The sequence below is a fragment of the Propithecus coquereli genome, unplaced genomic scaffold, assembly GCF_000956105.1.
Source record: "Propithecus coquereli isolate 6110/MARCELLA unplaced genomic scaffold, Pcoq_1.0 Scaffold10, whole genome shotgun sequence".
Lineage (NCBI taxonomy): Eukaryota > Metazoa > Chordata > Mammalia > Primates > Indriidae > Propithecus > Propithecus coquereli.
The window spans coordinates 17,315,366-17,341,443 of record NW_012133858.1 but is presented as its reverse complement, the minus strand read 5'-3'; the positions used below and the strand labels follow the sequence as shown (position 1 = coordinate 17,341,443).

The following is a 26,078-nucleotide window of genomic DNA, read 5'->3' as shown; positions in this document are numbered from 1 at the left end:
GTCTGGCACAGTGCTCTAAGCTATTTATCTCGAGCTATATCTAAGCTCAAGATGTAGCTTAGAGGTAAGAATTGGATAGGTTATGCAGGAAAGGAATGCATCTGGAGTTTTGTCCTGAACAACTAGGTGGTGTGTTTACTGTGATGAGCAAAACTGGGGGCAGAGGGGGAATCAAAGAGTTCTGCTCGAAACTGTAATAAGTTTTTATTCATTGAGTGCTAACTATGTGTCAGACGCTGCGCTAGACGATTTACAGATATTTTTTCCTGTTAAAAAAAATCACAACGCTGCCTCAGTTTTTTTAATAAACGTAGGCTCTGATTGGGGGTGGGTGTGGGGGCTTTCACCGCTAAGAAGCAGTAGAAGCCGAATCCTTCTTTTTAAAAAAAAAAAAAAGAATTTTTGGACGTATCAGATATTAAACTGATAAGAACAGATACTACACTTGATCTTAGCCAAAAGGCCGAGAAGCGATTGAATGCGAACTTAAATCGGTCTGTCTCCATGGTCGCTTCTCTGTTAAGATACAACGCCTCTTTTCCATAAAACCGATACAATTTCCTTACGCGGGGTTGTTAAGGGGAATAAGATATCCTAGGCTAAGTGCCCGAGGTGCAGTAGGCGTGGAGTCACTGTCCCCGCCCATTCCTCCTTCGCGCGTCCGCTTCCTCCTCCCGCTTCCTCCTCCCGCTCGGAGCTCAAACTGAATGAAATTCCAAGACTTGTAACCAAGATGAAACCTCCCTCCCGCAATTGGTCAGTGCCGGGGAGGAGCCTCGTGATTGGAGGAAAGTCCGGAGAGGCGGGCGAGGGGAGAGCGGGTACCTTGGGTGCCCTCACGTGGCACCACCCCCTACCTTTCACGTAATTTTCTCCGCCTCCCAGGAGCTGGGCGGTGCGGACTCCTGCGGCGGCGCGACTCTCTGACGTTTCCGCTTCTAGTTGGCCCGGAGCTGCGGCTGCTGTTCCGAAGCCTGACTGGCTGCCCGCGCCGCCTCGGAGGTGAAGTGTACTGAGCCGATTGGCTCCCAGGCGCCGGCCGCGTGTGATGCCTCGGGCCGCGATTGGCCCTCGCCTGCCGGGAGCTTCTCTCGCCGGGACTCGGGACTCCCGGGAAGTGGACTAGCAGGGGAGGGGGGTCAGCTAGCTGTCTCTGCGGACCAAGTAGGAGACCCTCGGCGTCAGGCGGCCTCACTGGGCCGGGTGGGCTGGCGAGCCGACGCGGCGGCGGAGGCTGTGAGGAGTGCGTGGCACCGGGCCCGGGACAGAAGAGCCATGGCCCCGCAGAACCTAAGCACCTTTTGCCTGTTGCTGCTGTACCTCATCGGGGCCGTGATCGCCGGGTGAGGAACAGGCACTCCCAGGCGCGGGGCCCGTGGGTCAGCCTTTGCTGGGGAAGTGTGTGTGTGAGGGGGAGGGGGGATTGAGAAGGGAGATGTGGGGGGAGCGGCACTGCCAGACTGAGGGAGTGGAGGGGGCATGGCTGTGGGGCGGAGGGTGGCATGGGCCAGGCTAGTGGGGTGAGAGGAGAACCGTGGGTGACACCAGTGAGAAGGCTTTAGATCCAGAGACCCTTAGAACTGTGTTTGCCCGGAGGAGTGGGAGTCGGATGCCTTGCTGAACACAGCATCTGAGGGATGAGGGCAGTTTGAGGGAAAGGAGGTGATTGTGAGCAGAAGCAATGTCACGCAGAGCTGAGGAAGAAATAGGGGTACCTGACTGTCACGAAGGCAGTGACAGTGCCAGGCCAAGGTTAAGGGAATGGACATTTCTTCGGTCCAGGAGGTGGGTTGCTGTGCCTTGCTGAGCTTGAGAAGCGGACGATGCTACACTTAGCCTGGACAAACCACTGGGGGGCTGACATTAAAGTGGCTGGGTTATGCCAGGACGAGTGAGGAGGGCAGAGAGGGAAGCCATGGGGGGACTGAAAGAAATTGGATTGAGAGAGCAAGAAGACCCTTTGGAGAGCCCTTGTACTTCCCAGCTTCTTGAGCTATTTAGTGAGTCTAAGCTGTCATCACGCCTCTCACTCTGTGGTTCATTCTTGAGAAGCTGAATAGTCTGAGCAGGAAGAGCAGTTCACCAACATGTAGTAAACTGGGATTCCACCCAGGTGCCCCCACCTCACTTATGAATTATGTGACCTTGAAGTAACGATCTAAATTCTCTAACACTGGGATAATAATGTGCCACCCTTATGCAGGGAATAGGAGCAGATGAACCCTTGAGGATTCTTTCTTCCTTTAAGATCAATAATCCTATAAACCTTGTGACCCAGGATATGGTATGCCAGCCTCATATTTTAGAATGCAAGGAATAGTAAGTCTCAGCTTCTGACAGTTTATAGGTTATTCTAAATAGGGAAGGTACTACCTAGCAGAGCTTTAAATTTTAAGTCCTTGTTCTCTTAAAAGTTTTTTCTCTGTGCATGTATGCTTTAACTTTGTCGTTCTTTTTTTTTGTGAAACATCTTAAATTTCTCAAAAGATAACTCCTGGAAAATGCTTTATTGTTTTTTCTTGGTATACTGTTTTTGTTAGTATTTTTTACACTTACAGCAACACCGTTAGCTATTTAAGAAAACATCACCATAAATATTATTAACACTATTGCTTTAAACTTCAGTCATTCATAAAGTAGTCTCTTAGAAACTGTAATATTGATGCTGAGCTGTGTTAGGCATCTTCTCCCTGCATTTTTCCGTGCTGTTACTTAACCATTTTTATATGAAGCATGTTCTAAGTAAGCCTCATTCTTTATACAGTTAGCCCTTTTGTTACTAATGTTAGCAATCCTTTTGATTATTTTGTTCTTATCTCAAAAGATGTCAAAATTTAACAGATTTGTTGGGGGTGGGTGAGGAAAAAGCCCCTAATCAATCCTCATGGAGCCCCTTGTGAATGATCATTTTAAAAACAGATATATGAAATAAATTAAATGACTTTTCCTAAAGTGTGACTAAGAGCTTATAATTTTTTTTAATATTCTGTCACATATCACCTGGTCTTGGTAGCCCAATGCATTTTTTTTTTTAAGACAGAGTTTTGCTCTGTCACCCAGACTGGAGTGCAGTGGCATCATAATAGTTTACCACAGCCTCAAACTCCGGCTCTAGTGATCCTCCTGCCTCAACCTCCTGAATAGCTGGGACTATAGGTGCTTACCACCTCGCCCAGCTAATTTTTTTCTATTTTTAGTAGAGGGGTCTTGCTCTTGCTCAGGCTCGTCTCCTGAGTTCAAAGTGATCCTCCTGCCTCGGCCTCCCAGAGTGTTAGGATTGCAGGTGTGAGCCACTGCGCCTGGCCTTCAGTGCATTTTTAAATTACCATCACTACTAAGTCACTGTCTCTATTGTGAATAGCTTCCCCATTCCCATTGTTGAGAGAATGCATTTTCAGAATAAATCCTGGTTGCTAAAATGACTCCGGCAAAAGAAATAGATTTTTGTGAGTGTTCTTATTTATTCATTTCACTCTGTGTATTTTTATTGGTCTCTTCAATGGGCTGAATAAGATCTCTGCCTTGAGAATTTATTATAGTCCTATTCTGTGTTCCCACTACCGCTTTTTGCAAAGATTGCTTTACAATTAATTTGATTCCAGCATAGTCCCTGGCAAGAAAGTCAGTGGATCTCTACCGCAGTTCATGCCATGCATATTCACAGCTGCTGAGACATAGAGGCTCTTGCATGTGGGCTTTAGCAGATGTCTGTAATAAAGGTTTGATCTAGACAAACTAGTATAATTACTAAAAATGAATATAAGATTGATATTTTCTCTTTCAGCAAAAAACACAACTCATGCATCGCGATGGGTGTTATTCTTTTTTCAGAATTGTTATTTGGGCTTTGGCTTAACCCTATTTTAACCTCTGTAGTTAATTTCAGTTATTTCATCTTTAACATTCCAACAGTGTTACTGTTAGTCAGGATATTTGTGTAACATAATCTTTTTGAATAAAGGAAGACATCTTTTGAGGTTGTTATTTGACTTTTGGAAATAAGCAGCATTCATTTGGAGCCAATATAGGGAAAAGGGTGGAGAGTTAATTTGATTATACAGTTATTGCCTGAAAATAACATAGGACCATAAAATGATAAAAATGGTTTTCTTAACTGAAGGTAGTTCTAAAAGAAGAGTGCCACAGATATTTTGAATAATCTAGTAATGCCCAAAAAACATAGCCTCTCATTGTGATTACTTCAATATATAAGACTCATTACAATTTCTGATGCGTTCTCTTTTTAGTCATTCTGTGTATATGTGAGTGTGACGTATACCTTCATTTTTGTACCAGTTTGCTCAGACACAAACCTAAATATAAAGGGGGGAAATCTATTTTCACTTTTAAAATATGATGTATAGCTCTTTAATGAAGTATTCTCTCTTCCCACTTCCCAGGCGAGATTTCTATAAGATCTTGGGGGTGCCTCGCAGTGCCTCTATAAAGGATATTAAAAAGGCCTATAGAAAACTAGCCCTGCAGCTTCATCCCGACCGGAACCCTGATGATCCACAAGCCCAGGAGAAATTCCAGGATCTAGGTGCTGCATATGAGGTGAATCAGGAAAAAGGATAAAGTATGAATAAAACCTATGGCTATAGAAAAAACCATATAACGAAAAGACACCTTCCTTCAGGTCACTCCTATTTAAAAATAAACACTGGATAAAAGTAAAAGTGGTACTAATGCTATGTTGCAGTAAATCTTATATTCATCTTAGTAGATGCCATTTCCTGCCTTTCTCATTATTAATATTTATTTTAATATGGAAAGTAATGTTGAAAAAGACTAAGTAAAAGAAAGAAAGATTGATAGATTAATAAGTAGATTAACCAGTTGGTCTATTAGTCAATCAGTTTGGGAACTAGAGTTAGAAATAAAAACAAAACCTAAATAAGGGTTGTGAACCTACTTGCCCATATGGACCAGACAAGTAACATGCAGGGCAGATATAAGATAAAACATAATAATGGATATTCTGCCTCCATAATGGAAAACAATAGGGATTGTTGTGGACTGTGATAAACTGAAGCCTTATTACCCTATTTAAAGGGAGCAGCTGTATATGAGACTATATATGGCAAAAACCGCAGCCAGTTTTTGCCACATACAAATGCAAACACTACTGTGTTGCCAAATCATCTAATTTTTCAAGAGAAGTTGGAAATCCAGATTTTTGTGTAGATTCACCTGCTTATAAAAATTTAACTAATTTAGTTAAATTTCTTTTTTGTGCAGATGAAATAAAACCCAGCTATAGTTTGAATTTGCAACCCCTAATCTAGAATTCAAAACACTTTGATGTCATGTATCATTTCATTTAGTGTTCACTAGAACACCATGAAGTATAGTATAGCTAGGTATATTTTTATTCCCATTTTCTAGAAGGGCACAGAAAAAAATTAATTTGACTCTAAAAGTCACAAAGCTAAAACTCAATTCAAGTTTAAATCACTATATATTGAGAAAGTTGGAAACAAATCAAAAAACATTTGCAAAGAACCCGAAAGGAAGAGATCCCGTGACCTCCTAGACTAAAGAAGCTACTGAACCAAAACAGTGACTTGTATACCCAGGTGATCCCTAGAGCTGATGGGGTCCCCCTTTTTTTCTTCGTATCTTCAAGGATCCTATAGGACAGAAATTCTCAACCTGAGGCCTATTAATAAACTTGAGAAGGTTGATGGCCCCTCTTAAATTACATGTAACATTTTGTTTCTTGTTGATAATATGGATTCCATATTTTACACTGTATTTCCATGGATAGTACCATTGTTTGCTAAGAACCCAATTTTCAAAATATTTTCTAGGAAGCTGAATTTACCATGCTCCCTAAAGAATCTACCATGTTCTTTATCCATGACATAGGCAGGCTATCCTCATGAAATTGTACTTTATTTAACTTTAACAACCTTTCTAGTCACTAGTTCAAATTTTCTTTTTTCTTTGTTATTATTGGAGCTTGATTGCATTTAGTCTTAGGTAAATTAAGGTTCACAAATCAGAATCCCAGTACAGTATGAAGAATCTTTTATGGAGAGAAATTTGTTTTCTCTACAGAGCTAGGATTACTGCTGGCATTTTAATTAGTTGAAAATCTGTGTGTTGGTTGGCCAGTCAACTGAGAACCGTTTTTCTTTTTAAAATAAAATTGTTTCCAAGACCATGGAATAAAATTGAATTCCTTAGACAGAAGAAAAGTGAGGAGAAAGTGAACGACAATAAATGACTTCAAGGGTAGTTTGGGGGCCTTATTATAGAAGCCTCTGATGTTCAAAAAGAAACTGACTTAAAACTAGTTATTATTTTGAGGTTTTGAAATGGTATTTTTATAGACCCAAATGCAAGGTTTATTTCTTTGCCAAGACAAGATCAGAGAAGTGACTTGATAGTGGAAATATTGGAAATTCAAATCATGTAATAATAAGAGTTTGTTTTTGTGGTTTTTTTTAAGTTAATCTTGTCTATTTCTGCTTCTCCTAGTACCTATTTTCTAAAGATATTTGCCCAAATTGTTTTTAAGAAGGCTCGCTCTTTTGTACATCCATTTCTATTTATCCTTCTAAGTATATCTTAAATATTAGTAAATTTTTACCCTGACTCCTTACATATTATTCAGGCCCTAAGCCAAAAGTGTGTCTTATAAAAAAGAGTATGAAAATGCAGCAATGTAGACCTCTCTGGAGGGCCAATCATCTGATTCCCTTGACTTACCAATCTCCCAGTATTTATGTGTGTGTGTGTTTGGGCGTGGGGGGATTGTAGACATGTGGGGCCCAGCTATTTGTAAGGCTGTCCTGATTTACTGCTTCTATCTGTCATAGTCATATCTTAATTTATAGTTTAGAGAGAGAAATTAGTATGGCCCTAGCATAAGCCCTAGAGTCAAACTGCATGGGAAGGAAACCTGAGGAATCCATCTCACTTCTTTCCTGTTACCACCCTGACTTTCACAGGGACATCACTAATCTCAGATATGATATTTAAGTGACTGGGTGAGGTCTGATAACTTTAAAAACATGAATTGAGCAATGTGAAATTAACAGTGCTTCAAAAAATTTAGTCTGTTTGAGAAAATAACTTTATAAGCATGCCTTAATACAATACATAATGAAAACTACATCCCACTGAAATCTTAGACCCAATTATTAGAGTTGAAAAAAAAAACACCGCACAGAAACATGAATGTGCCTTAACTGAATATTACCAACTCGTGATCTTTTCCTCCACTGGTTTTTATCCCTAGGTTCTATCAGATAATGAGAAACGGAAACAGTATGATACTTATGGTGAAGAAGGATTAAAAGATGGTCATCAGAGCTCCCATGGAGACATTTTTTCACAGTAAGTAATTTACCCATCTACAAAGTATTAGTGTCTGAGAATGGGACACTTAGTGATTATTAAAAAATTATCCTCACTCCCTAGTTCAGAAGGTTTTGATGAAGAATACAAGTCAACTGATCCAATAATCAGTTACCGTCTTCCCTGTGGGAAGATAGTCTTCTGTTTCACAAAGCTTCAGGAAAGACAGATAGAATTGAACCGGCTGTCCTTCTAGCCAACCATATTAGTTAAATCAACCCTGACAATTATGGGGATATATGTTGGAAACCAGATTGTCCTTGCCTACTTGCTGTCTTGGAATCTGCAAACCATTTAATGAACAAAAGTACTGTAAGCAGAGAGAGAAAAATTCCTATTCCCATACCCAGAGCTGTTTCTCTTTCATCCTGTCAACAAGCGAGGGAAGATTATGATAACCAGCATTGAGGGAAGGGATTAAGGTAGAGGCTTTTTATCTCCTGCCTTCTGGGAGTGCTGGGTGTCTGGAATCAAAAACATCTTTCATCCTCCCTCTTCAAACCCCTCTTTGTTGAGCATTTGTATTTCCATATACCCTGATGATGCCATATACTAGGAGATCTTAATCAGGGGTTTCAGGTCTGAAGTTATAAATAAAAAAATGTTTGAAACTAGATTTTTATGGGGAGTGAGTTCATTGTTTTCTTCAGATTTTCAAAGGGTTCTGTGAACCCCTCCCCGAAAGAAGTAAGAATCACTGTTGCATACAATAGGTTTCTCCATTTGCTTGGGAGTGACAGTAGATTTTTAGGATTTGTAAAGATGTGTGAGTAATGTGATTAGGACATCTTTCTCTTCCCCAGGATTAATTTGGCTGTTTTATCCTACTGGGGAAGTGTCCTGTTCCCTTTGGCTGTCCAAAGTGATACCTAGGGATACCAGAAAGAGAAAAAGTTTCCCATAACCCCCATTTCATTCTCCCTTTTTGCTTTATTTGAGATTCAGGGAATTCACTCACCAGGGCTGGTTGGTGGAGGAGAAGTTATTATACATAATCGTCATCCTCACTGTGCTAATCTCTGAGGCTTCTTAATAATACCAAAAATTAAGATTAGAATGTCTGCATAATTAAAGGTCATTGTTTTTATTAATCTCAAAGTGATTCTTTTGTTACTTACAAAAATTGATTTTGGTCTTGTAAAGTCTAGAACTTCCTTCTCTTTAAGAACTAGAATTTTACTAAGGCTAGTGCATTTTCAGCTTATTTAATTACATACCCAAGATTTAGTGCAGAGCAGTAGCTTCTTTCATGTAAAGTGAACACTACATATTTTAACATTACCCTTAAAAATTCCTTCAATTAACCATAAAGTTCAGCATTATATAAGTTCATATACTGTACCCTTTCTCAATATGTCCACCATAAATGGATTTTCCCCATATTGAAACAAATTATTTCATTGATTGAGTCCAGTGTTAAATTCATTGACATCCTATATGTATATATACTGTGTTCTATGGGCCATATTATATTAAAAAGTAAACTTTTTTTGTGGTAAGGGGCAATATAGTTGATAGTATATAAATTAAGAATTGCATATGGTATATGACTCCAGCGTATTAAAAATATCTTTCAGTTTTGCACAATGTGTTGGTAGGAAATAATATTTTATCATTGTGAAGAAAACTAAATAATTGTAAAACATGAACTCTGATTTCTTTTCCTGATGATTTTACACTTATATACAGCTTCTTTGGAGATTTTGGTTTCATGTTTGGAGGGACCCCTCGTCAGCAAGACAGAAATATTCCGAGAGGAAGTGATATTATTGTAGATCTAGAAGTCACTTTGGAAGAAGTGTACGCAGGAAATTTTGTAGAAGTAAGTTCAAACAATATAGTCACTTGTGTTGACTCCCAGAACTTATACTTTGTACTAAAATGAGAGATTTCTATATACCTTCTCTGTCTTTCAGAGGGTAAGGGGAAGTAGTCAGATGCACAGAATTGAATTAATCATAATCCTTGATTTATGATACACTGTTGTCACTGTTTCATGAACTTGCCAACGAGCCCAAGAACTAAGTGAAACAATACCATAACTTAACTTACTTTTCTGCTACTTCTCTATTCCATTCCCCTACCTCCCTTCAGAGATAACGTCTATCCTGGACTTTGTCTTTATTCCTTTGCCATTCTTGTTTGTTTTATCATGTGTATATAAACAGCTGAATAATGTATTGTTTTCATTGCTTTTGACTTTATAAAAATGGTATATCATTCATTATCTTCTGGGACTGGCTTTTTTCACCTACTGTTATGTTACTAGGATTTATCCTAGTTGCTTATAGCTATAATTCTGGATAAAATTTTATTGTGGCCACATGTTATCAATAGACATTTTGGTTTTTCCCAGTTTTTTTCAATTCCAAACAGTGCTTTTATGAACATTATTAGGCATAGATCCCAGTTCACATGAACAAGAATATCTTTTGGGTGGCTTTACTTAAGAGTAGAATTTCTGAGTAATGTGAACCAATGTTCATTTTTACAAGATAATACCATACTATTTTTGAAATTGATTGTATCAACACTTCTACCAGCAATTTACTAAGAGATTCTATAGATTTACTATCTCTCTAATACTTGGAATTATTAGACTTCTTAATTTTTGACCATCAGATGAGTATAAAATGTTCTCTCATTGTGGTCTTATTTTGCATTTTCTTGATTGTCAGTTAAAATAAGAATCTTTTCCTGTGTTTATTGCCCATATTTGTTTCCTCTCTTATGAAATAACTGTTCATGTCTTTTGCCCATTTTTCTTTTGCCCTTTTCTTATTGATTTCTAAGAGTACTTCACTCTTGCTGCAAATCTGTTGTTGGCTGTATGTAATACAAATACATCCTATCAATTTGTAATTTATCTTTTCATTATGTTTAAGATTTATTTCAATGAATAGAATTAGTTAACTTTAATGTGATCAAATCTATCAGTCTTTTATGGTTAGTTTTTGTGTCTTGTTTAAGAAATTCTCTTCTGCTCTAAGGTAAGAAAGCACCTGGGCGCAATGCTGGGCACCTGTAGTCCCAGCTACTTGGGAGGCTGAGGTGGGAGGATCACTTGAGGCCAGGAGTTTTAGACTGCAGTGTGCCATGATTGCACCTGTGAATAGGTCTAGCCACTGCACTTCAGCCTGGACAACATAGTGAGACACCGTCTCTAGAAAAGTTTTAAAAATAAAATGAGAAAGCTATTCACCTATATTTTCTACTAAAACTGTAATTTTTAGAGTTTATTCATCTTTTTTTTAATTCTGGAAAATATATCTCCATATTTTTTCGAATATTTAATTCTCTCTTTTGTCACGTCTGTCTACTCTTAACTTTCTTTTAAGTATGAAAAATAAATTCTATTTTTACTATATTCCTTCCTTCTGGGAAAGTACCTCATTCTGATCTTCCAGCTCACTAGCTCAATCTTTAGCTATATCCGTTCTAATAATATCCCATCTGCTGTGTTTTAATATCAACTCATTTTTATACAAAATATTTCTATTTAATTCTTATATTATTTCTTACTCTTTCATTTTGCTAATGTCTTCCATACCTCCTTCAGTATTATCATGCTGATTTTAAATTCCTGGTCTGTCTTCTCTAGCACATTTGCTTGGAATATATGTGTCATCCGGTTTGTTGTCTTTCAGGGGGCAGATAGTTGGACTCCTGAGATGTGTAGCTGTTTTGGCCTGTGAGCACATATTACCTTATGGGTATTGGCAACTACTTTTCCCTGTAGAGCATCTTGGGGTGAGCCCTTGCCCAGTGTTTTTAACTGTGTTTTGTTGGTTTGTTTGGTGTCTGGGTCTTTTGTTTTCTCCTTCTCCGGAGCAGGGACAAACAGTACTTGTTCCAAGGCAGTTCAGGAGAGAGGCAAGAGCAGAACTTCAGCTATTTTTCCCTCGTGTCTTCTCACTGCCCTCACTAGCTACTGTTGCTCAGGTTGTAGCCACCACCCTATACACATATCAGTTCAAAACAGCCTTCTATCTCTGGGATTTTTCCATATATTCTGTCGTACAGTTATTATTTCCTGGAATCCATGTTTTCTTGTAGTTTTCCCAGAATTTTGGAGAGGATAACCAGTAGCCTATGCATATGTGCCATCTTGACAAGAAGCGTTTTCTTCTTAGTTGTAGCTTTTGCACTGAATAGTTGAAAGAAGAGGAGTAAACAATCAGGGAAGATGCTACTGGCTTATAACACTGGTGTTCAGGCTGCAGGATAGAAGAAAGGGCATTAAAAATATTTGAGCCATCTCTCCTTCAGAAACAGGAGAGGTTGTTTAGAGAAAAGAGGTGAGCCATATTAACTCCCGCAGTCCCTTCCAAACCTGTTCTGCAGTCATCACTAATGCACAGTATACATCACTTTTTGCCGTTAGTGTGCTCCTAAACAAATTCTCCAAATTCTCTTTTAATCTAATCATTGTAAAGGGTGCAATGGCTTTGCTATTTCAATGACCCCCATGGTAAATTCTTTGATTAAGAAAAAATTATATTGAGAGAAAGATAGGATGTATAATTGTTAGAAGCATGGACTTTGCAGCTAGACTGCCTGGTTTAGAATCCTGGCTCTGCCATATATTAGTTACATGGCCTTGGTCATGTTACTTAACGTTTCTATGCTTTCATTACCTCATCTGTAAAATTGAGATCATAACAGTACCTACCACATAAGGTGATTGTGAGGATTAAATGAATATGTAAAAGTGTTTATGGCATTGCTTGGCATGTGTTATAGTAATTACTATAAAAGTGTTTGCTCTAATTACTGTTACTGTTGTTATAATTTCTTCTGTTCTCCTGGGCTTTCATATGTTGGTAGACTTTAAGAGATTTTCCTTCAAGCATTCTTGTCCTTCTGTGGCATTAGCACATACCTGTGATTGGTATTTGACTAATTAAACAGATAAAAATAGGAATACATTTCTTCCTATGTATTAATTTCATATACTGAGAGGGATCAGAAGGTTTGTTTGCAGTCAACTATAAAGAGATGGTTGTTGTATGTGTTCTTGCCTGTTAAAGGAAAATAGTCCTAGATCGAGTTGCCTGAAGCAAGGAGACATTCTCATTAGGTTAATCACAGGATTGGATGGTAGCCACATACCAGTTTTTGAGGGCTGTGATTGTTACTCAGTATGCTTTACGTAGCTCAGATTTCTTAAAAGATAATGATTCTATGAACTACTTTAACTCAGTAGCATTTAGTTGTGGTTTAGAAATGCTTACATCATACATCTTATTTTTTGATTCTCTTCTTTCTTACTCTCCTCTCTCTTTTCTAACTTTAGAATTTGAGTCATTTACGTGTGTGTTCGCTTCATTCCTATTTTTAGGCTGATTTGTCCTCCTCAAAGAGTTCTGTCAGCTTTGGGTCTCCCTGAGGGATAGCTTGCCAGAGAAGGGGAAGTTTCCATCCACCCATGTGTACAGAGCCCTGAATGGTAGAGGAAACTAATGGTTGTTTTGCATGAGAGAGAAGCTGATATTGTTTATGCACTTCTTAGGTAGTTAGAAACAAACCTGTGGCAAGGCAGGCTCCAGGCAAACGGAAATGCAATTGTCGTCAAGAGATGCGGACCACCCAGCTGGGCCCTGGGCGCTTCCAAATGACCCAGGAGGTGGTCTGCGATGAATGTCCTAATGTCAAGTAAGTGAAAGCATCTTCTTTGTTCTACCAAGAAACATTATGTAATTTCATTTGTCTAATAAAGTGCTAGTGGTCCATACCTAGATCTCCCTCCCTGCCTCTCTCTCCTTTCCCTGACCATGTTCTATCAAAGGATAGAGAAAAAAAGGAAATTTTTATTTTTTCCTTAAGTGTTCTAAATACTCTAATGTCTCTGAACTAATAAACAGTGCCCCTTTATTTCTGAACATATTTAAATGTTAATGCTTCATTTTCTTCCTACTTGGAATGTTAGATCAATCTTATGTGTATATGTAATACATAGTAGTTTCACCTTGAATTTTAGCATGTAGAAGATGTAAATGGATATCAGATGGCTTTGTCAAGTAGAGACGCACTATAGTCTTCCAAGAAAAAGTTCTGATAAAATACATAAAACTTTAACTACTATCTGTATCTGGGGTTTTGTTTGTGTTTTCACTTTTTTTTTTTTCATCTTTAATTCTCTTTTTCTCAGACTAGTGAATGAAGAACGAACGCTAGAGGTAGAAATAGAACCTGGAGTGAGAGATGGCATGGAGTACCCATTTATTGGAGAAGGTGAAATACTGATATTTGATGTTTTATTATTATAACTTTCTGCTCTCTGCTTGCTTATGAATACCTCTCACCCTACCTTACCCGATCTTAATAGCCACATAGTAAATGTATGTATAATTTCTAACACTCTTCAGCCAGTTTTAAGATACAGAATGTTTTTTATGACTATCGTGGTTAGTCACTTGAAGCAGTGGCATTACTGTTTATTCTTCGAATATCATGGGCAAAAGTTATTGTCAGGTAGCCTAAGTTTTAAGTTTTATCAAAATTTAGGGTGTTCTGACCTTAATGGATTAATTTTAAGCAATGAAAGAAGATAATGTAGCTCTAGTTGGCATTAATAAGATGCTCTCAGACCTCACCTTTGGACTTAAATTTAAAATTCTAAAAGAAAAGAAAAAGCATTAAGACTTCAGGTTCAGGAAACCATTGAATCATTCTTTTGTATAGAAAATAGGTCAAGTAATTTATTGCTGTACCCAAGACACAGGTGATCTTCACTAATAACCTGAAACTTGATATAACCAGGCATAGACACTGCCCTCACAGATAGACTTGACAGAATCAATGCCTACAGTAGTGGCTTTAAAAAATTGTCTGAATTGCTAAGTAGTAGATTTGTGATGTTCAACTTGTGTGACTTACAGTATGCTGTAATCTGCTCTGACTAGGTGAGCCTCACGTGGATGGGGAGCCTGGAGATTTACGGTTCCGAATCAAAGTTGTCAAGTAAGTACTCTAATTTTAGAGGCCTTCAGATGAGTCAGATTATAGAGATGTGGGTAGCCACCAGAGCACTTGCAGACATTTTTCTGTGTCATGCCCTTAATACCCTAAACAACTATTTGTAACTTTTCAGTAATACTACTGAAAATTTGGGGTTGGGCCCTAGGATTGAGCCCCAGTTATTTACTTAAGACTCACAAATCCAAAAGATGTTGAAAGGAAAGATTTGATAAGACAAGTAAGAAATCATAAAAGAGAAACAAATAAGATAGGGAGTCAAGAAGAGCTAAGATTTTAGCTGAGAAACTGTGGCCATGTAAGGATGAGCGACTTTTCCATGGAAAAGACCTTCTATTACATACTGTGCAGCTTCTAGGATCAGAGCTTTTGTGAGCTTCTCTTCGGCATGAAGTGCTGCTTAGACAGTTTTACCTGGGACTTGGGCTTTCTTATTTATTATTTCTCTCCTGTTACCACTTTGGAAACCAGTGGCAACCTAAGGATTCATTGAAACAGATTCCTATTGAAATATGGAAAAATGGCCCACCACTGCCTAGGACTTTCACTCACCTCACTCTTTAATCTCAATGATTTTCCCCCCAGCTTTCCTTACCTACCTTGTCTTCTCATCACTTCCCAGAGAAAATGGAATATGTGCTGTTCCCTGAATAAACCTGGTACCTCCTCAAGTCGTTGCCTTTGCCAGAATTCTCTTTCACCCTATTCCCCCTTCCTCACACCTACCTTATCTGCATCTCCAGAGCCGACTTGGCCTTCAAGAACAGCTCAGGAAATCTCCACAGATCTGTTTCAGATGCTTGTCTCCCCAACTTCTACTAGAAGTTGTCTCTCTCTCTTTTCCATAATCTGATGACTAATAGTTTTACTTATGTACTTAGGCTTTTGCTGGTTGTAAGCTCCTTAAGAGTAGCATTTAATAAGACTTACACAACTTTAGAGTCTCAGTTAATACTATACACAAGAGCATGTCTGCTAGATGTTTATTGTTTGAAAGAGTAGTGTTCACCTTTATCTCAGATTTTTCTAACAACTTTTTGAACTCTTCTCAAAGAAAGATGGAAATTAACAATTTTTTACCCTGTTCTGTTTTTAGACACCCAGTATTTGAAAGGAGAGGAGATGATTTGTACACAAATGTGACAATCTCACTAGTTGAGTCTCTGGTTGGCTTTGAGATGGACATTACTCACTTGGATGGTCACAAGGTAAACAGACCAATTTTTCTGTTTTCTGTCCTTTTAAAGCCTTCATATGAGTAGTTTTGAGATTATATCAGCTGCCTCAATCATTTAGAGCCAAAGGGACTCCTTTCTTGGTCTTGTTCTGCCTTCTCTCCTCACCCTGCTGCTGAACGTCCAGCAGTAACGGTGCCACAGACCTTTCAGCTACTCAAAGTTGACTACACAGACTTTGATAATCCTGTTCTTTACTTGTTTTTGTGTTTGATTTTTCTTTGTTTAAAAACCTTTTCTTCTGTGACTTGCATTGTCCTAATTTGTTTCCTTTGCCTCTTCATCCTTTCGTTTTGCTGAGCTATGACATTAGTGTTGTGCACCAGTGCTCACTAGAAGCTGCGTGGTGTCCTTCTGGTGTGTCAGACCTATTCCAGTCCATTCCCTTTTGCTTTCCAGGTACATATCTCCCGGGATAAGATCACCAAGCCGGGAGCAAAGTTATGGAAGAAGGGGGAAGGGCTCCCCAGCTTTGACAACAACAACATCAAGGGCTCTTTGATAATCACTTTTGATGTGGATTTTCCAAAAGAACAGTTAACAGAGGAAGCAAGAGAAGGTATGGACTATAATGAGTGTGTGGGGGGCAGGGGATGTTGTTATATGTGTGTTAGGAGGGTGACAATAGATGCAAAACCCTCCAGTGATATGAGACATCAGCCATTAGTACTAGTAGAACACAAGAATAGGAATGAACTTGCCTTTCTTTGTAAAGGCAGTGTTAAAAAAAAGTCCTTGTGTCACTGTTACAAAAGGTTGTATAAGTTGGGCTTTGAAATCTAGGGAGTGATAGGTTGAATGGGAGTGAAACAGAATCACTTAAAACAAATGAGCTGGACTAAACTCCAAAAGAGATGATGAGGCATAATAGAAGGACTAGAGGCTCAGGGGTGCGTATCTATGATGACTGGTTTGGAACAGGGCCCAGTTGAGGCTCCTAAATGGGAAAAGAAAAGACGATAAAGAAGGAGGAATGGAACACTTAGCTGAAGAGTTTTCTTTGCTTTTTTATTGCTTCTTCTCATTCCTCGTTTCATAGGGTTTTGAGGGGTTATGTATGTGGAATGTGGGCCTGAGAGAAAGAGACAAGGGATCATCTTGGATGCACACATGTGGGGGGGAGGTTATCTACATGCGATCCAGATGGAGATTGGTAGTTATTTGTTTAATTCAGATCCATGATTGTCATAAGGCCTTTTATGAGCCTTCCTTGAAACATGCTCTTTAAACTCTAGGGAAGTAACTTTTTTGTTAATAGAGTCATTTGTTCATTCTTTCTTCAGGTATCAAACAGTTACTGAAACAAGGATCAGTGCAGAAGGTATACAATGGACTGCAAGGATATTAAGAGTGAATAAAATTGGACTTTGTTTAAAATGAGTGAATCAGCGATATTTATTATCTGCAGGGTTTTTTGTCTGTGTTTTTGTTTTTATTTTCAATATGCAAGTTTGGTTTAATTTTTTTTCTAATGATCGTCATGAAATGAAAAGAGGGCTTAAGAGTTTGCCCATTGCATTCAGAAAAGAATGACCAGCAAAAGGTTTACTAATACCTCTCCCTTTGGGGATTTAATGTCTGGTGCTGCCACCTGAGTTTCAAGAATTAAAGCTGCGAGAAGACTCCAGGAGCAAAAGAAACACAACATAGAGGGTTGGAGTTAATTGTTAACTATCTCATTCAAAATGCCAACTGGAGAAGTCTGTTTTTAAATACATTTTGTTGTTATTTTTTTCATGACTCCTGTTTCTTTTCTCCTGTGAGCTAGTTGGGTTGTCCTCCTCCCATCAAGCAAGTTGGATGCACAAGCATGCAAAAGAGTGTTAAAGATCCAGTCCCCAAACCCAGTTAAACACACATAGCAATGGCATCTTCTAAAAAGAAGCTGGAAGAACCTGAATAGAGACTGGGGTACATGAATTAAGGTTACACAAAGATCTAATTGTCCTTGAGAAAGTGTATTTCCTCTCATTTAATTTGGAAATAATGAAACGTGATATGGATGCTTTACTATTTAGAAGGTACTTTTCATGTGTATAATCTCAGTTAACCCTACGATTGGAAAGCTTTTGGTTTATTTAGGAACAAGGATTACCACTGGCTCTAGAAAATGAATTTAAAGTAGAGTTGCAAATTCCATTTGCCTCTTCTAATGGCACCTGATTCAAATGGTATGTGACTCGAATACATTTGACTTTGAACCTCCTTCACTTTCTCACATTATACAGTCATCTCACACACTACTTTTCATGTACATTCACTTCTGCTAGTGAATGTTTCAGTGCTCTTCAACAATTGCTTTTGCAGTGTGGTGAGCTGCCTTCCAACCATCAGCATAGTTCCAGCAGCAGCCAGTGCTACTATTTGAAACTATCTTAGAAATCAAATGAAATCACAGAAATACATAAGTTTAGTAGACTTTTTGTACATTTGAGATTCATTATGTACTGAATTGCCTGTAGTTGAACATGTCTTAAAAATGATCATTTCCCTTACATATCTGAGCCCAGGAGAATGCCTGATCTTATTTGCACTTGCAAATACTCACTTTTCCAAGATGTCTGCAAAAGTCAGTGATGAGAGATGATACTAAGAGCTAGAGTTACTAGGCTTGGCTAGAAAGACCCTATAGAGATAATGCTCTGCCTACAAAGAAGAATATTAATGAGGCTTTGTCACTTCTTTCTATCCATGGTCAACTGCCATACTTTAATGAGTTAAAAAGGAATATCTTCTTATCATTGGACTCTGGGAGCTTTAGTGAGCTTTAAGTACTTTATCTGAGGCACATTGTAATTTGGACAGATTTATATCAAAGTTCCATAGATTTTCTTGCAATAAAGTATAGTAATAGGTGCGAGAGGTGGGGAGGATGATGGGAAGATCATGAAACCAGGCTCTGAAGCCCAAGTTTTTTGCACTATGGTACAACTTCTTTCCCAGTAGTTAGTGCTGTCCAAAAGTGGAGTAGTGGTCCCTGAAGCAGCAAGCTCTCACCAAGTAAACTAAAGATATCCATCTGTCCAGGAGTATTGCAGAGGAGGTTCTTAGGCTGGGAGGTTATAGTAGACAATACGTAAGGTAAGTTCCCTTCAAGCCAGAAGCTTTCATGTGTTAGAAGAGTGCAGGTGAAGAACAGTGAAAACTTGGCTTCTTATCCACTGAGTAAAAGAAATACTTAATTAGTGCCTGCTATGAGCCAGGTTCTATTCTAAGTGCTTTACATGGATAAGCTTGTTGACTTGGATAAGGGACTCTTGTTATCCCCAATTTACAGGTAAGGAAATCAAGCTACATCCCATATCTTACAAGTAGTGGGAGCAGCATTAGAACCAAAGCAACCAATTCCAGAGAATATACTCAACTACTATGAATTCACAAGTAGAGAAAATAAACACAGTGGAAGAGGGTGGATGTTAAGTAATGATGGTGGGGGAACAGATAGTAGTGTCTTCAGTCTTGCAAGGATAAGTGTTATGGGAGCTATGTAATAAGGCAGAAAGGATGGTTGGCCTGGAAACAGACTTAATCTCTGGGACACTGGGGAAGCCAGTTAACCTTTCTGAACCTCAGTTTTCTGATCTGCAAAACGGAGATAATGAAGGGTGATATTTTTGAGTTTGAGCTTTTGTGCCTTTTTAACATCTTTTTTGGATATTCATTTTATTTGTTCACTTATGTTTACTTCCTCCTCAGCTACATTCACTATTGGTTAGGTTGCTAGATTCCTGAATGGATGTTAGTGCCCAGAAATCACTGAAAAGGGAACAGGATGTGGAAACTTGAAACCTATTCGAAAAGTTGCATTGACTGTTATTAGAAATGGAAATAGCAAGAGAATTGTGTTCTATTCCTTGAAAAAAGATAAGCTATTACTAGTTTTAGTAATGACTTGTACCATGAACAGAAAGACTTATCCAAAGATACTGGGAGATAAGCAAGAGAAGAAAAAACCATTTTGTAAGTGTTCACTTATTTAAAATTTTACTATTTTAGTCACTGAAATTATCCCAGCACTCACAATCAATGGCTGGACACAGGTCACAGGCAGCGCCAATAGTGATTTTATAAGAGCCCAGACCCTTGCTTTTTCCATTAAAAGAATTAAATCCTCCTGAGTGGTATAACTTTAGGCACAGTCCCTCTATTTATGCACCCAGGCTGAGAACAACATAATTGAGGGTCTGTCTCATCACAGCTGAGTGTCAATGAAAACCCTCTAAAACCTGTTCAGTTCAGTAGCCACATGTGGCTATTGAACACTTGAAATGTGTTTCATACAAATTGTGAGGTACTATGAAGTATAAAATACACATTGAAGTTTGAAGACTTAGTATAAAGAAGAATGTAAAATATCTCAGTGATTTTTATATTGATTACATGTTTAAATGATAGAATTTTGAGTATATTTGAAAATAAAATGTATTATTAAAAAGTAAATAAAATATATTATTAAAATTCACCTGAAGTTTTTTTTTTTTTTACTTTTTAGAATGTGGCTACAATGAATAATGTTGAAAAATTTTAAATTAATTACATACATAGTCCACATTATATTTTTGTTGATTGCACTACTCTAGAGGGTCTCACCCAGGCTGCACCAGGTCACTTCTCAACACAGAAGTTGACTAGTACTTTGGGATGAAGGGCCTCATATTCATTTCTGTTCAGTTACCTCTTATTCAATCAGCCCAGTGGCCCAGGCTATTATGATGTTTTGGGATCCTCCAGTGCCTGTGCCTCACCACTTGATGTTATCTCAACAGTGTATTGACTGAGACATAAGATTTTCATCTCAACAGCGAATAAAATGCTGACCAAAGAATTGAGGCCAACTCTTGGATTTTGCCACTAAAGAAAGGCTTCCTCCCGGTTGACAACCATCAGAACATCAGGGTACAGTCATGTCAACCTCCATGAAACTAACCAATTTTGTTTGTAGCCATATTTCTTCATCTTTTCCACAAGGATATGTTGAGGGGCCTTGACAAAATCCGGTTAGCAGCCTGTTAGAAAATGAGGTGTGTCTTACATGACTTATTCTTAGTGAACCCATACCAGGGCCTAGGAACCAGCACTTCCATATCTATGTGCTTAGAAATGGTGTTTGCATTGGCTGTCATAGTCTTACCTTCCAGATAAACTGCCCATCTCCAGTCTTTCAGCCTTTCTCCCCTCCACAGTGCCTTAAAACCACAGACATGTTTAGCAACCTCTGTATTCAATCTGTATTCTTGGATCGCGTCCCGTCCAGAAGACGCGATTTCCTTTGGAGTGTTCAAGTGTTTCCTACAATCAATCACCTCTTCCCTCTTGGGCTTCTATTTCCTCTTACTGATGTTCATTCTACCCTTGATATTGCAAATGTCACTTTTTGACAGAATATAGAAGCAAAATGGGAGGTGTTCTATGCCATAGTGGTTAAAATGTATATGCTCTAGAATCAGACTGATGAGACTCGAATTCCAGTTCTACCACTTCCTTGCTGTGGCTCAGTTTCTCCATCTGTAAAATGGTGATTATAATAGTATGTATTTTATAATGTTGTTGGATGATTGGACATTTACAAATGTAATGCCTCTCTGGGTACAGACAGGCAAAAAAGAGCAAGTTATAATCTGTTTTGCTTAACTGAGGTTTGGAAAGTTTATGATTTTTTCCCTCCTATTTTCCTACCCTTTGCAATGCATGATGTTGTCTCCAGGTGGCACTAAAATAATGCTGTGAGAACTGTAAAATCAGCTCTGGGCTCCAAGTCATTTTGTGGTTGCCACTAAAAATCAAGCTATTAAGTAAAACGGCAATGATGATACTTTTCAATGCAAACCCAAATATTAATGCCTCTTAACTATCTGCCGTTTTCTCTTATCCTCCCTTAATTCTAATTTAGAGAAGGTAGATTCCACATGGGCTGGATTTTTGATTTGGAGCTTGATTCTGCCAATAGTAATAAAATCAAATTAAAAATAAAGGATGGCTATGAAGAATTAATAACAATTGTGGAAACCATTGCAAAGAGCCAAACTAGGTGATTAGGAACAAGTTATGTAATTGAACCTTCTGTCTTTTATATCAGTTAGGTCATTAAACTGGGAGAATAGGAAATGTGATAGACAAAGTTTTCAGCAAAGTGTTTGCTGATTCATCTCGTGATATCCCTGGGGACAAAATGAAGGCATATAGTTGAATTCATAAGTCATGAATTATGGTTGAACATGCTGTTGATTAATGGATCAATGTCAACCTGGAAGGGCAATGTCTCTGCTGGCACAAAACAGAGCTATGTTCTCAGTCCTGGTCTATTCAATTCTCTTATTGAGGGTGAACATCCCAGGAAGAGAGCTTAAACTACCAGGTGCCTACTGTGTGTAAGTCACAGAGTTTTCATAGCTCCTGTATGTTTATCAGTGCAAAAAGTCCTAGGAGAGGGGCAGGACACATTAAACCTGACCAGACAAGCTTTTGACTCTTGTACAACGTTTCAGGTGGGGAAAGCAACTTAACCTAGGATTGTGGTGTACCAGCTTCATCCACAGCATTGGTGGGGAAGCATGATTTAACAGCAATGCTATCAAGGTGTCCCTTGAATTGATGTCTCCTAACATAATCACGAGGGCACTTGCACTAAATTTTGTGGGCAGAGTAACCATAACAAACTGCAGTCAACTGAATAAAAAGCATAACCGTCAGGGCCATTATAAGAAGCTATAAGATTTCAGATTGTAAGAGTTAAATGACTCTGTTTGTGTTTTGTGGTTTGGTAAAGGAATTTTGACACTGGTCAGAGCAAGGACCTTTCCTTAATTCTGCTCAGCAACCATTATAGAAGAAAAGCAAGGGTCTCACAAGTAGCAAGGTGATGATATCGTAAGGGTGATGTCTCAGTTGCCATTGCCATGTAAAAAATTACCCTACACCTCCTGGCTTAAAGCAGCACTATTTATGTTTTCTCACAAATCTGCAATATGGGCTGGGATTGATGGAGATAGCACCTTTGCTCTATTTGGTGTCAGCTGGGACAGCACAAAGGCTGTAGACTGAAATCATTTCTACTCACATGTCTGGCAGCTGATTCTGGGAGGACTCAAGCAACTGGGAACTGGAACTAGGGAATCTTTGTCTCTGGGTGGTCTCTGCAGCATGACAGCTTCAGTACAGCTGGACTTCTTATACATTGGCTCAGGGCTTCCAACACACATGTCCCAGAAGGAAGAGGGAACAAGCCAGAAGCCTCATTTCTTTTTGTGACCTAGCCTCATGTGTCATGCAGTATCCTTTCCTTCACATTCCTATTCATGGAGGCAGCCACAAAGGCTCACCCATATTCCAGGGGAGGGGAATTCGACTTGATCTTTCGACAAAAGAATCTCCCGGGTTCTGAAGGATTATGTAGATCTACAAACATTGATGTGGTCATTTTTGGAAAATACGATTTGTCCCAGCTGATCACATGAGGTGACCATACAAGTAGCAGCTGAGCCTGTGGAATGTCGGAACAGCAATGGAGGAGCCACATGGCTCACAGAACATGAAAGAGGACAGGGGAATTCGGGAAGAGTGAACTTACTATCTGCCGAGTCCATGAGTACCAACCCCCATCCCTCCCATCAAGGAAGGAAAGGATTCTGACAGCCAGAGTTGCAGGGATAAGACCTGAGCTAATGTCACACCATTCTGGCTCCTAGGGTCATTCCTTTCTCTGCTGGGGGGCCTGGGAAATGTAGGCTACACATTAGTGATTTTCATGAGAGCATGAGAGATACTGATCAAACTGTGGACACTCAAAACCGAGAGGGATGTCAAATGACAGGTCTGGTTCCTCACTACAGCTGCCGAAACCTCTCAGATCCCCACTCCAGGAAAAGAGGATAGTTGTTTTTAAACCTAATAATACATGGAAAGTCTCTTAAATTCAATTGTATCTTCTACACTCCACAGGACTCAACACAATACAATCACTAAATCTACTTCTACTGAATGCCAGGCGCAGCGCAAGGTACTGGGGGCATATAAGAAACATTTTTAACGTAACACACACACACATAAAACTACAGTGAAAAACTAATTAACTGGCACACAAGATTAACAAAGCTTTAATCACTGGCCAGTAAAAACTTTTAAATGTTTTAGTTAAATGTGGAAAGCTGAGTTAGTTTACCACAGAAGGAGCACTTACAATTAAATGATGACAGAAAAATATCTTTCAACAGTTTATCCAAGAAAAACAGGAGGCCATGTCCTGCGATACCTGCATCACCTGTCCCAGGATTGAATTATACATTTATGTAAGGGGACAAAGAGAAGGAATTATTGCATGTATTGACTATATGATATTAATAAAAATACAAGCTTTATTGGATTTGTCTTTCATTTTACAGTTTTCCATTTATTTTAATGAATAACATTAACCACTCATATATACTAAGAATATAGGCTACCTACATGGTTGTGGGCTTAGAGTCCTCTGAAAATATCTCTAAAACTATTTTTTCTTGTTTTATGTTGGCAAAATTCTCCCACTCTTGTTTGTTTGCTTTATCCTTTTTAAAATTTCTATTTGTCTGTTTTTGTTTGTTGTGCAGTTATTCATTTTATGAGTCTTGAGGCATGCATCTTCTTAAGATACATATGAAGAGGTTTTTACAATTTAAATAATAAAATGTATTCATTGTTTGTCATGCACAGTGGCATTTCAGAATTTCAGCCAACTCTACTGACAGCTGGCCGGTTTCAGAGTCCCTGCAGGAACATTTTTTAAAATGTTTATTTCCACGAGACAATGCTGTCCGCTGTGGAGGGCGTAGGGCTAATGTACATTTTGTCTGCTATAGAGTTACGGATGGAAACCGAATGATTGCTGCCCAGCTTCCAGTTTATTCTAGCGTCATTTTAGCACCCCCTTCTGATTGGTTCCCAGGCCTATGCGTGCTACCCCTCCCCATATGACTCAAGCAAGGGCTCTTTGTATTAATACTCCTGTCAGCCAGGGAAAAGCCCATGGTCTCTGGTGTGGAGACGAAGTGGACAAAATTACATCAAGAGAGAAAGAGAGCTCAATTCTGGAAGGCTTTACAGCTTTAATTTGGTATTAAAAAACCAACTAAGAACAATTGTAGGGTTTTTTCAATGGGAAATATAGATGAAAACAATATTCTTGATTGAATCATTAAACATTTATTAAGCAGCTACTATATGCATGAAGCTGAGGAGGCACTGGGGACCAAGGATGCTCAGAGCCCAGCCCCTGTATGGGGGAGCCCAGCCAGTGAGGGTGGGGGTGGAGGCTTGTGTCCACCCCAGCCCCTGCGACTGATCCGCGAGCTCAGCCTCCTTCCTAGCACACAGCTTAAGGGGTGTTTTCCAATGGATGAGGCCATCCCTGACCTACTGTTTGCTGAAGATGGTTCTGGTTCATGGGAAGACCATTTTTCTCCACTCCTGCAGCATGGCTTCCATCATCTTCTCTCTCCTCCCCTTCCTCCTCCTTCATACATATTCTTCTTCTTTGAAAATGTCATTGTCACATCCCCTATGCATGGTACAGAGCTAGACCTTGGGCACTGCTGTTCACAACACAAAAAGCAGGCCATGACAGAAGAGCTGCAGAAAGCAGGCCCTGTGCCACCGGGGGCAGCAGGTCTGTTGCGGTTGCTGCAAACTCAATACATGTGCTCTGAAAGATGCCTTTTTTTTTTTTTCTGGTTTATAACGTTATCTGAATGGAAAGAATGGAGTTAGAATGGTATGAACTTTAAATCGCACTTACGTAAATATTTAACAAAATGTAAATATTTAAGGAAAAGACTAAACAATAGAGGTAACTGTGAAAAATCAAAGTCAGATAGCCGCCATGGTTATGGTCCCATTTCCGGAGCAGCTCTAGCCCTCTGCCCCCCAAAACAATCTAGCCTATAAGTGGGGAAGAACGTGTGTGTGTGTGTGTGTGTGTGTGTGTCTGTCAGGGACGCCAGCAGAGAGTGGCAGAGCAGAGCTTGTGGGTTAGATTGCTATTCAGGGGTGGGGCTCAGGGTAACCTCCCTGGGACTGAGGGGTGAAGAGGGCAGCCTGCATGTCACAGAGCAACACTCACATAGCATTTTCTGTTCCACTGAGAAAACATCCATCATTTATAGCAAAGGAAGGGAAGTGCTGGTGGAAATTAGGGGGCCCATGCCCCACCCCCATCAACTCCGGGTCACCCTGTATGTTCCCATTCCCTGATAAGGTTCTCTGGCCAATAACTTTTCCCTGGACTTGTCTTTGAACTTGTGAACAAAGGACACATGAATAACAAACTGACTTTGAACTTACATTTCTTTACATCAGAAAGTAAATCAACCTTGAACTGTTAGTTTTGGATTTCCTACAAAGAGATAATGCTGCCACCCCCTCTCTACAATCTCATTACATGTAGTCTCTGTTGGTTTAAACTGTCCCTGGTACCATTTTCCATCCTGTCTTAAACATGATGTTCCCAAAGTTCTTCTTCCCTCCTTC

The 26,078-nt window shown here is 39.2% G+C and overlaps 1 protein-coding gene across 1 annotated transcript; it reads left to right on the top strand.

Moving 5' to 3' along the window:
* Window positions 1–1,068: 1,068 nt before the first annotated feature.
* On the top strand, window positions 1,069–17,321 carry DNAJB11 (DnaJ (Hsp40) homolog, subfamily B, member 11). The gene is made up of 10 exons (XM_012641822.1): window positions 1,069–1,343; window positions 4,401–4,557; window positions 7,250–7,347; window positions 9,058–9,190; window positions 12,881–13,023; window positions 13,520–13,602; window positions 14,274–14,331; window positions 15,443–15,554; window positions 15,981–16,140; window positions 16,865–17,321. Exons 1-10 carry the CDS (start codon window positions 1,276–1,278, stop codon window positions 16,927–16,929), a joined length of 1,077 nt encoding a protein of 358 aa, XP_012497276.1. The 5' UTR covers window positions 1,069–1,275; the 3' UTR covers window positions 16,930–17,321.
* The last annotated feature ends 8,757 nt before the right edge of the window (window positions 17,322–26,078 follow it).

What these genes read in the sequence shown, in the direction of transcription:
- DNAJB11 (XM_012641822.1), top strand. Translation starts at nt 1,276, where the DNA reads ATGGCCCCGCAGAACCTAAGCACCTTTTGCCTGTTGCTGCTGTACCTC. An exon ending in ATCTAGGTGCTGCATATGAG is followed by an intron (nt 4,558 to 7,249) that starts GTGAATCAGGAA and finishes TTTTATCCCTAG; the next exon opens with GTTCTATCAGATAATGAGAA. An exon ending in CTCACTTGGATGGTCACAAG is followed by an intron (nt 15,555 to 15,980) that starts GTAAACAGACCA and finishes TTTGCTTTCCAG; the next exon opens with GTACATATCTCCCGGGATAA.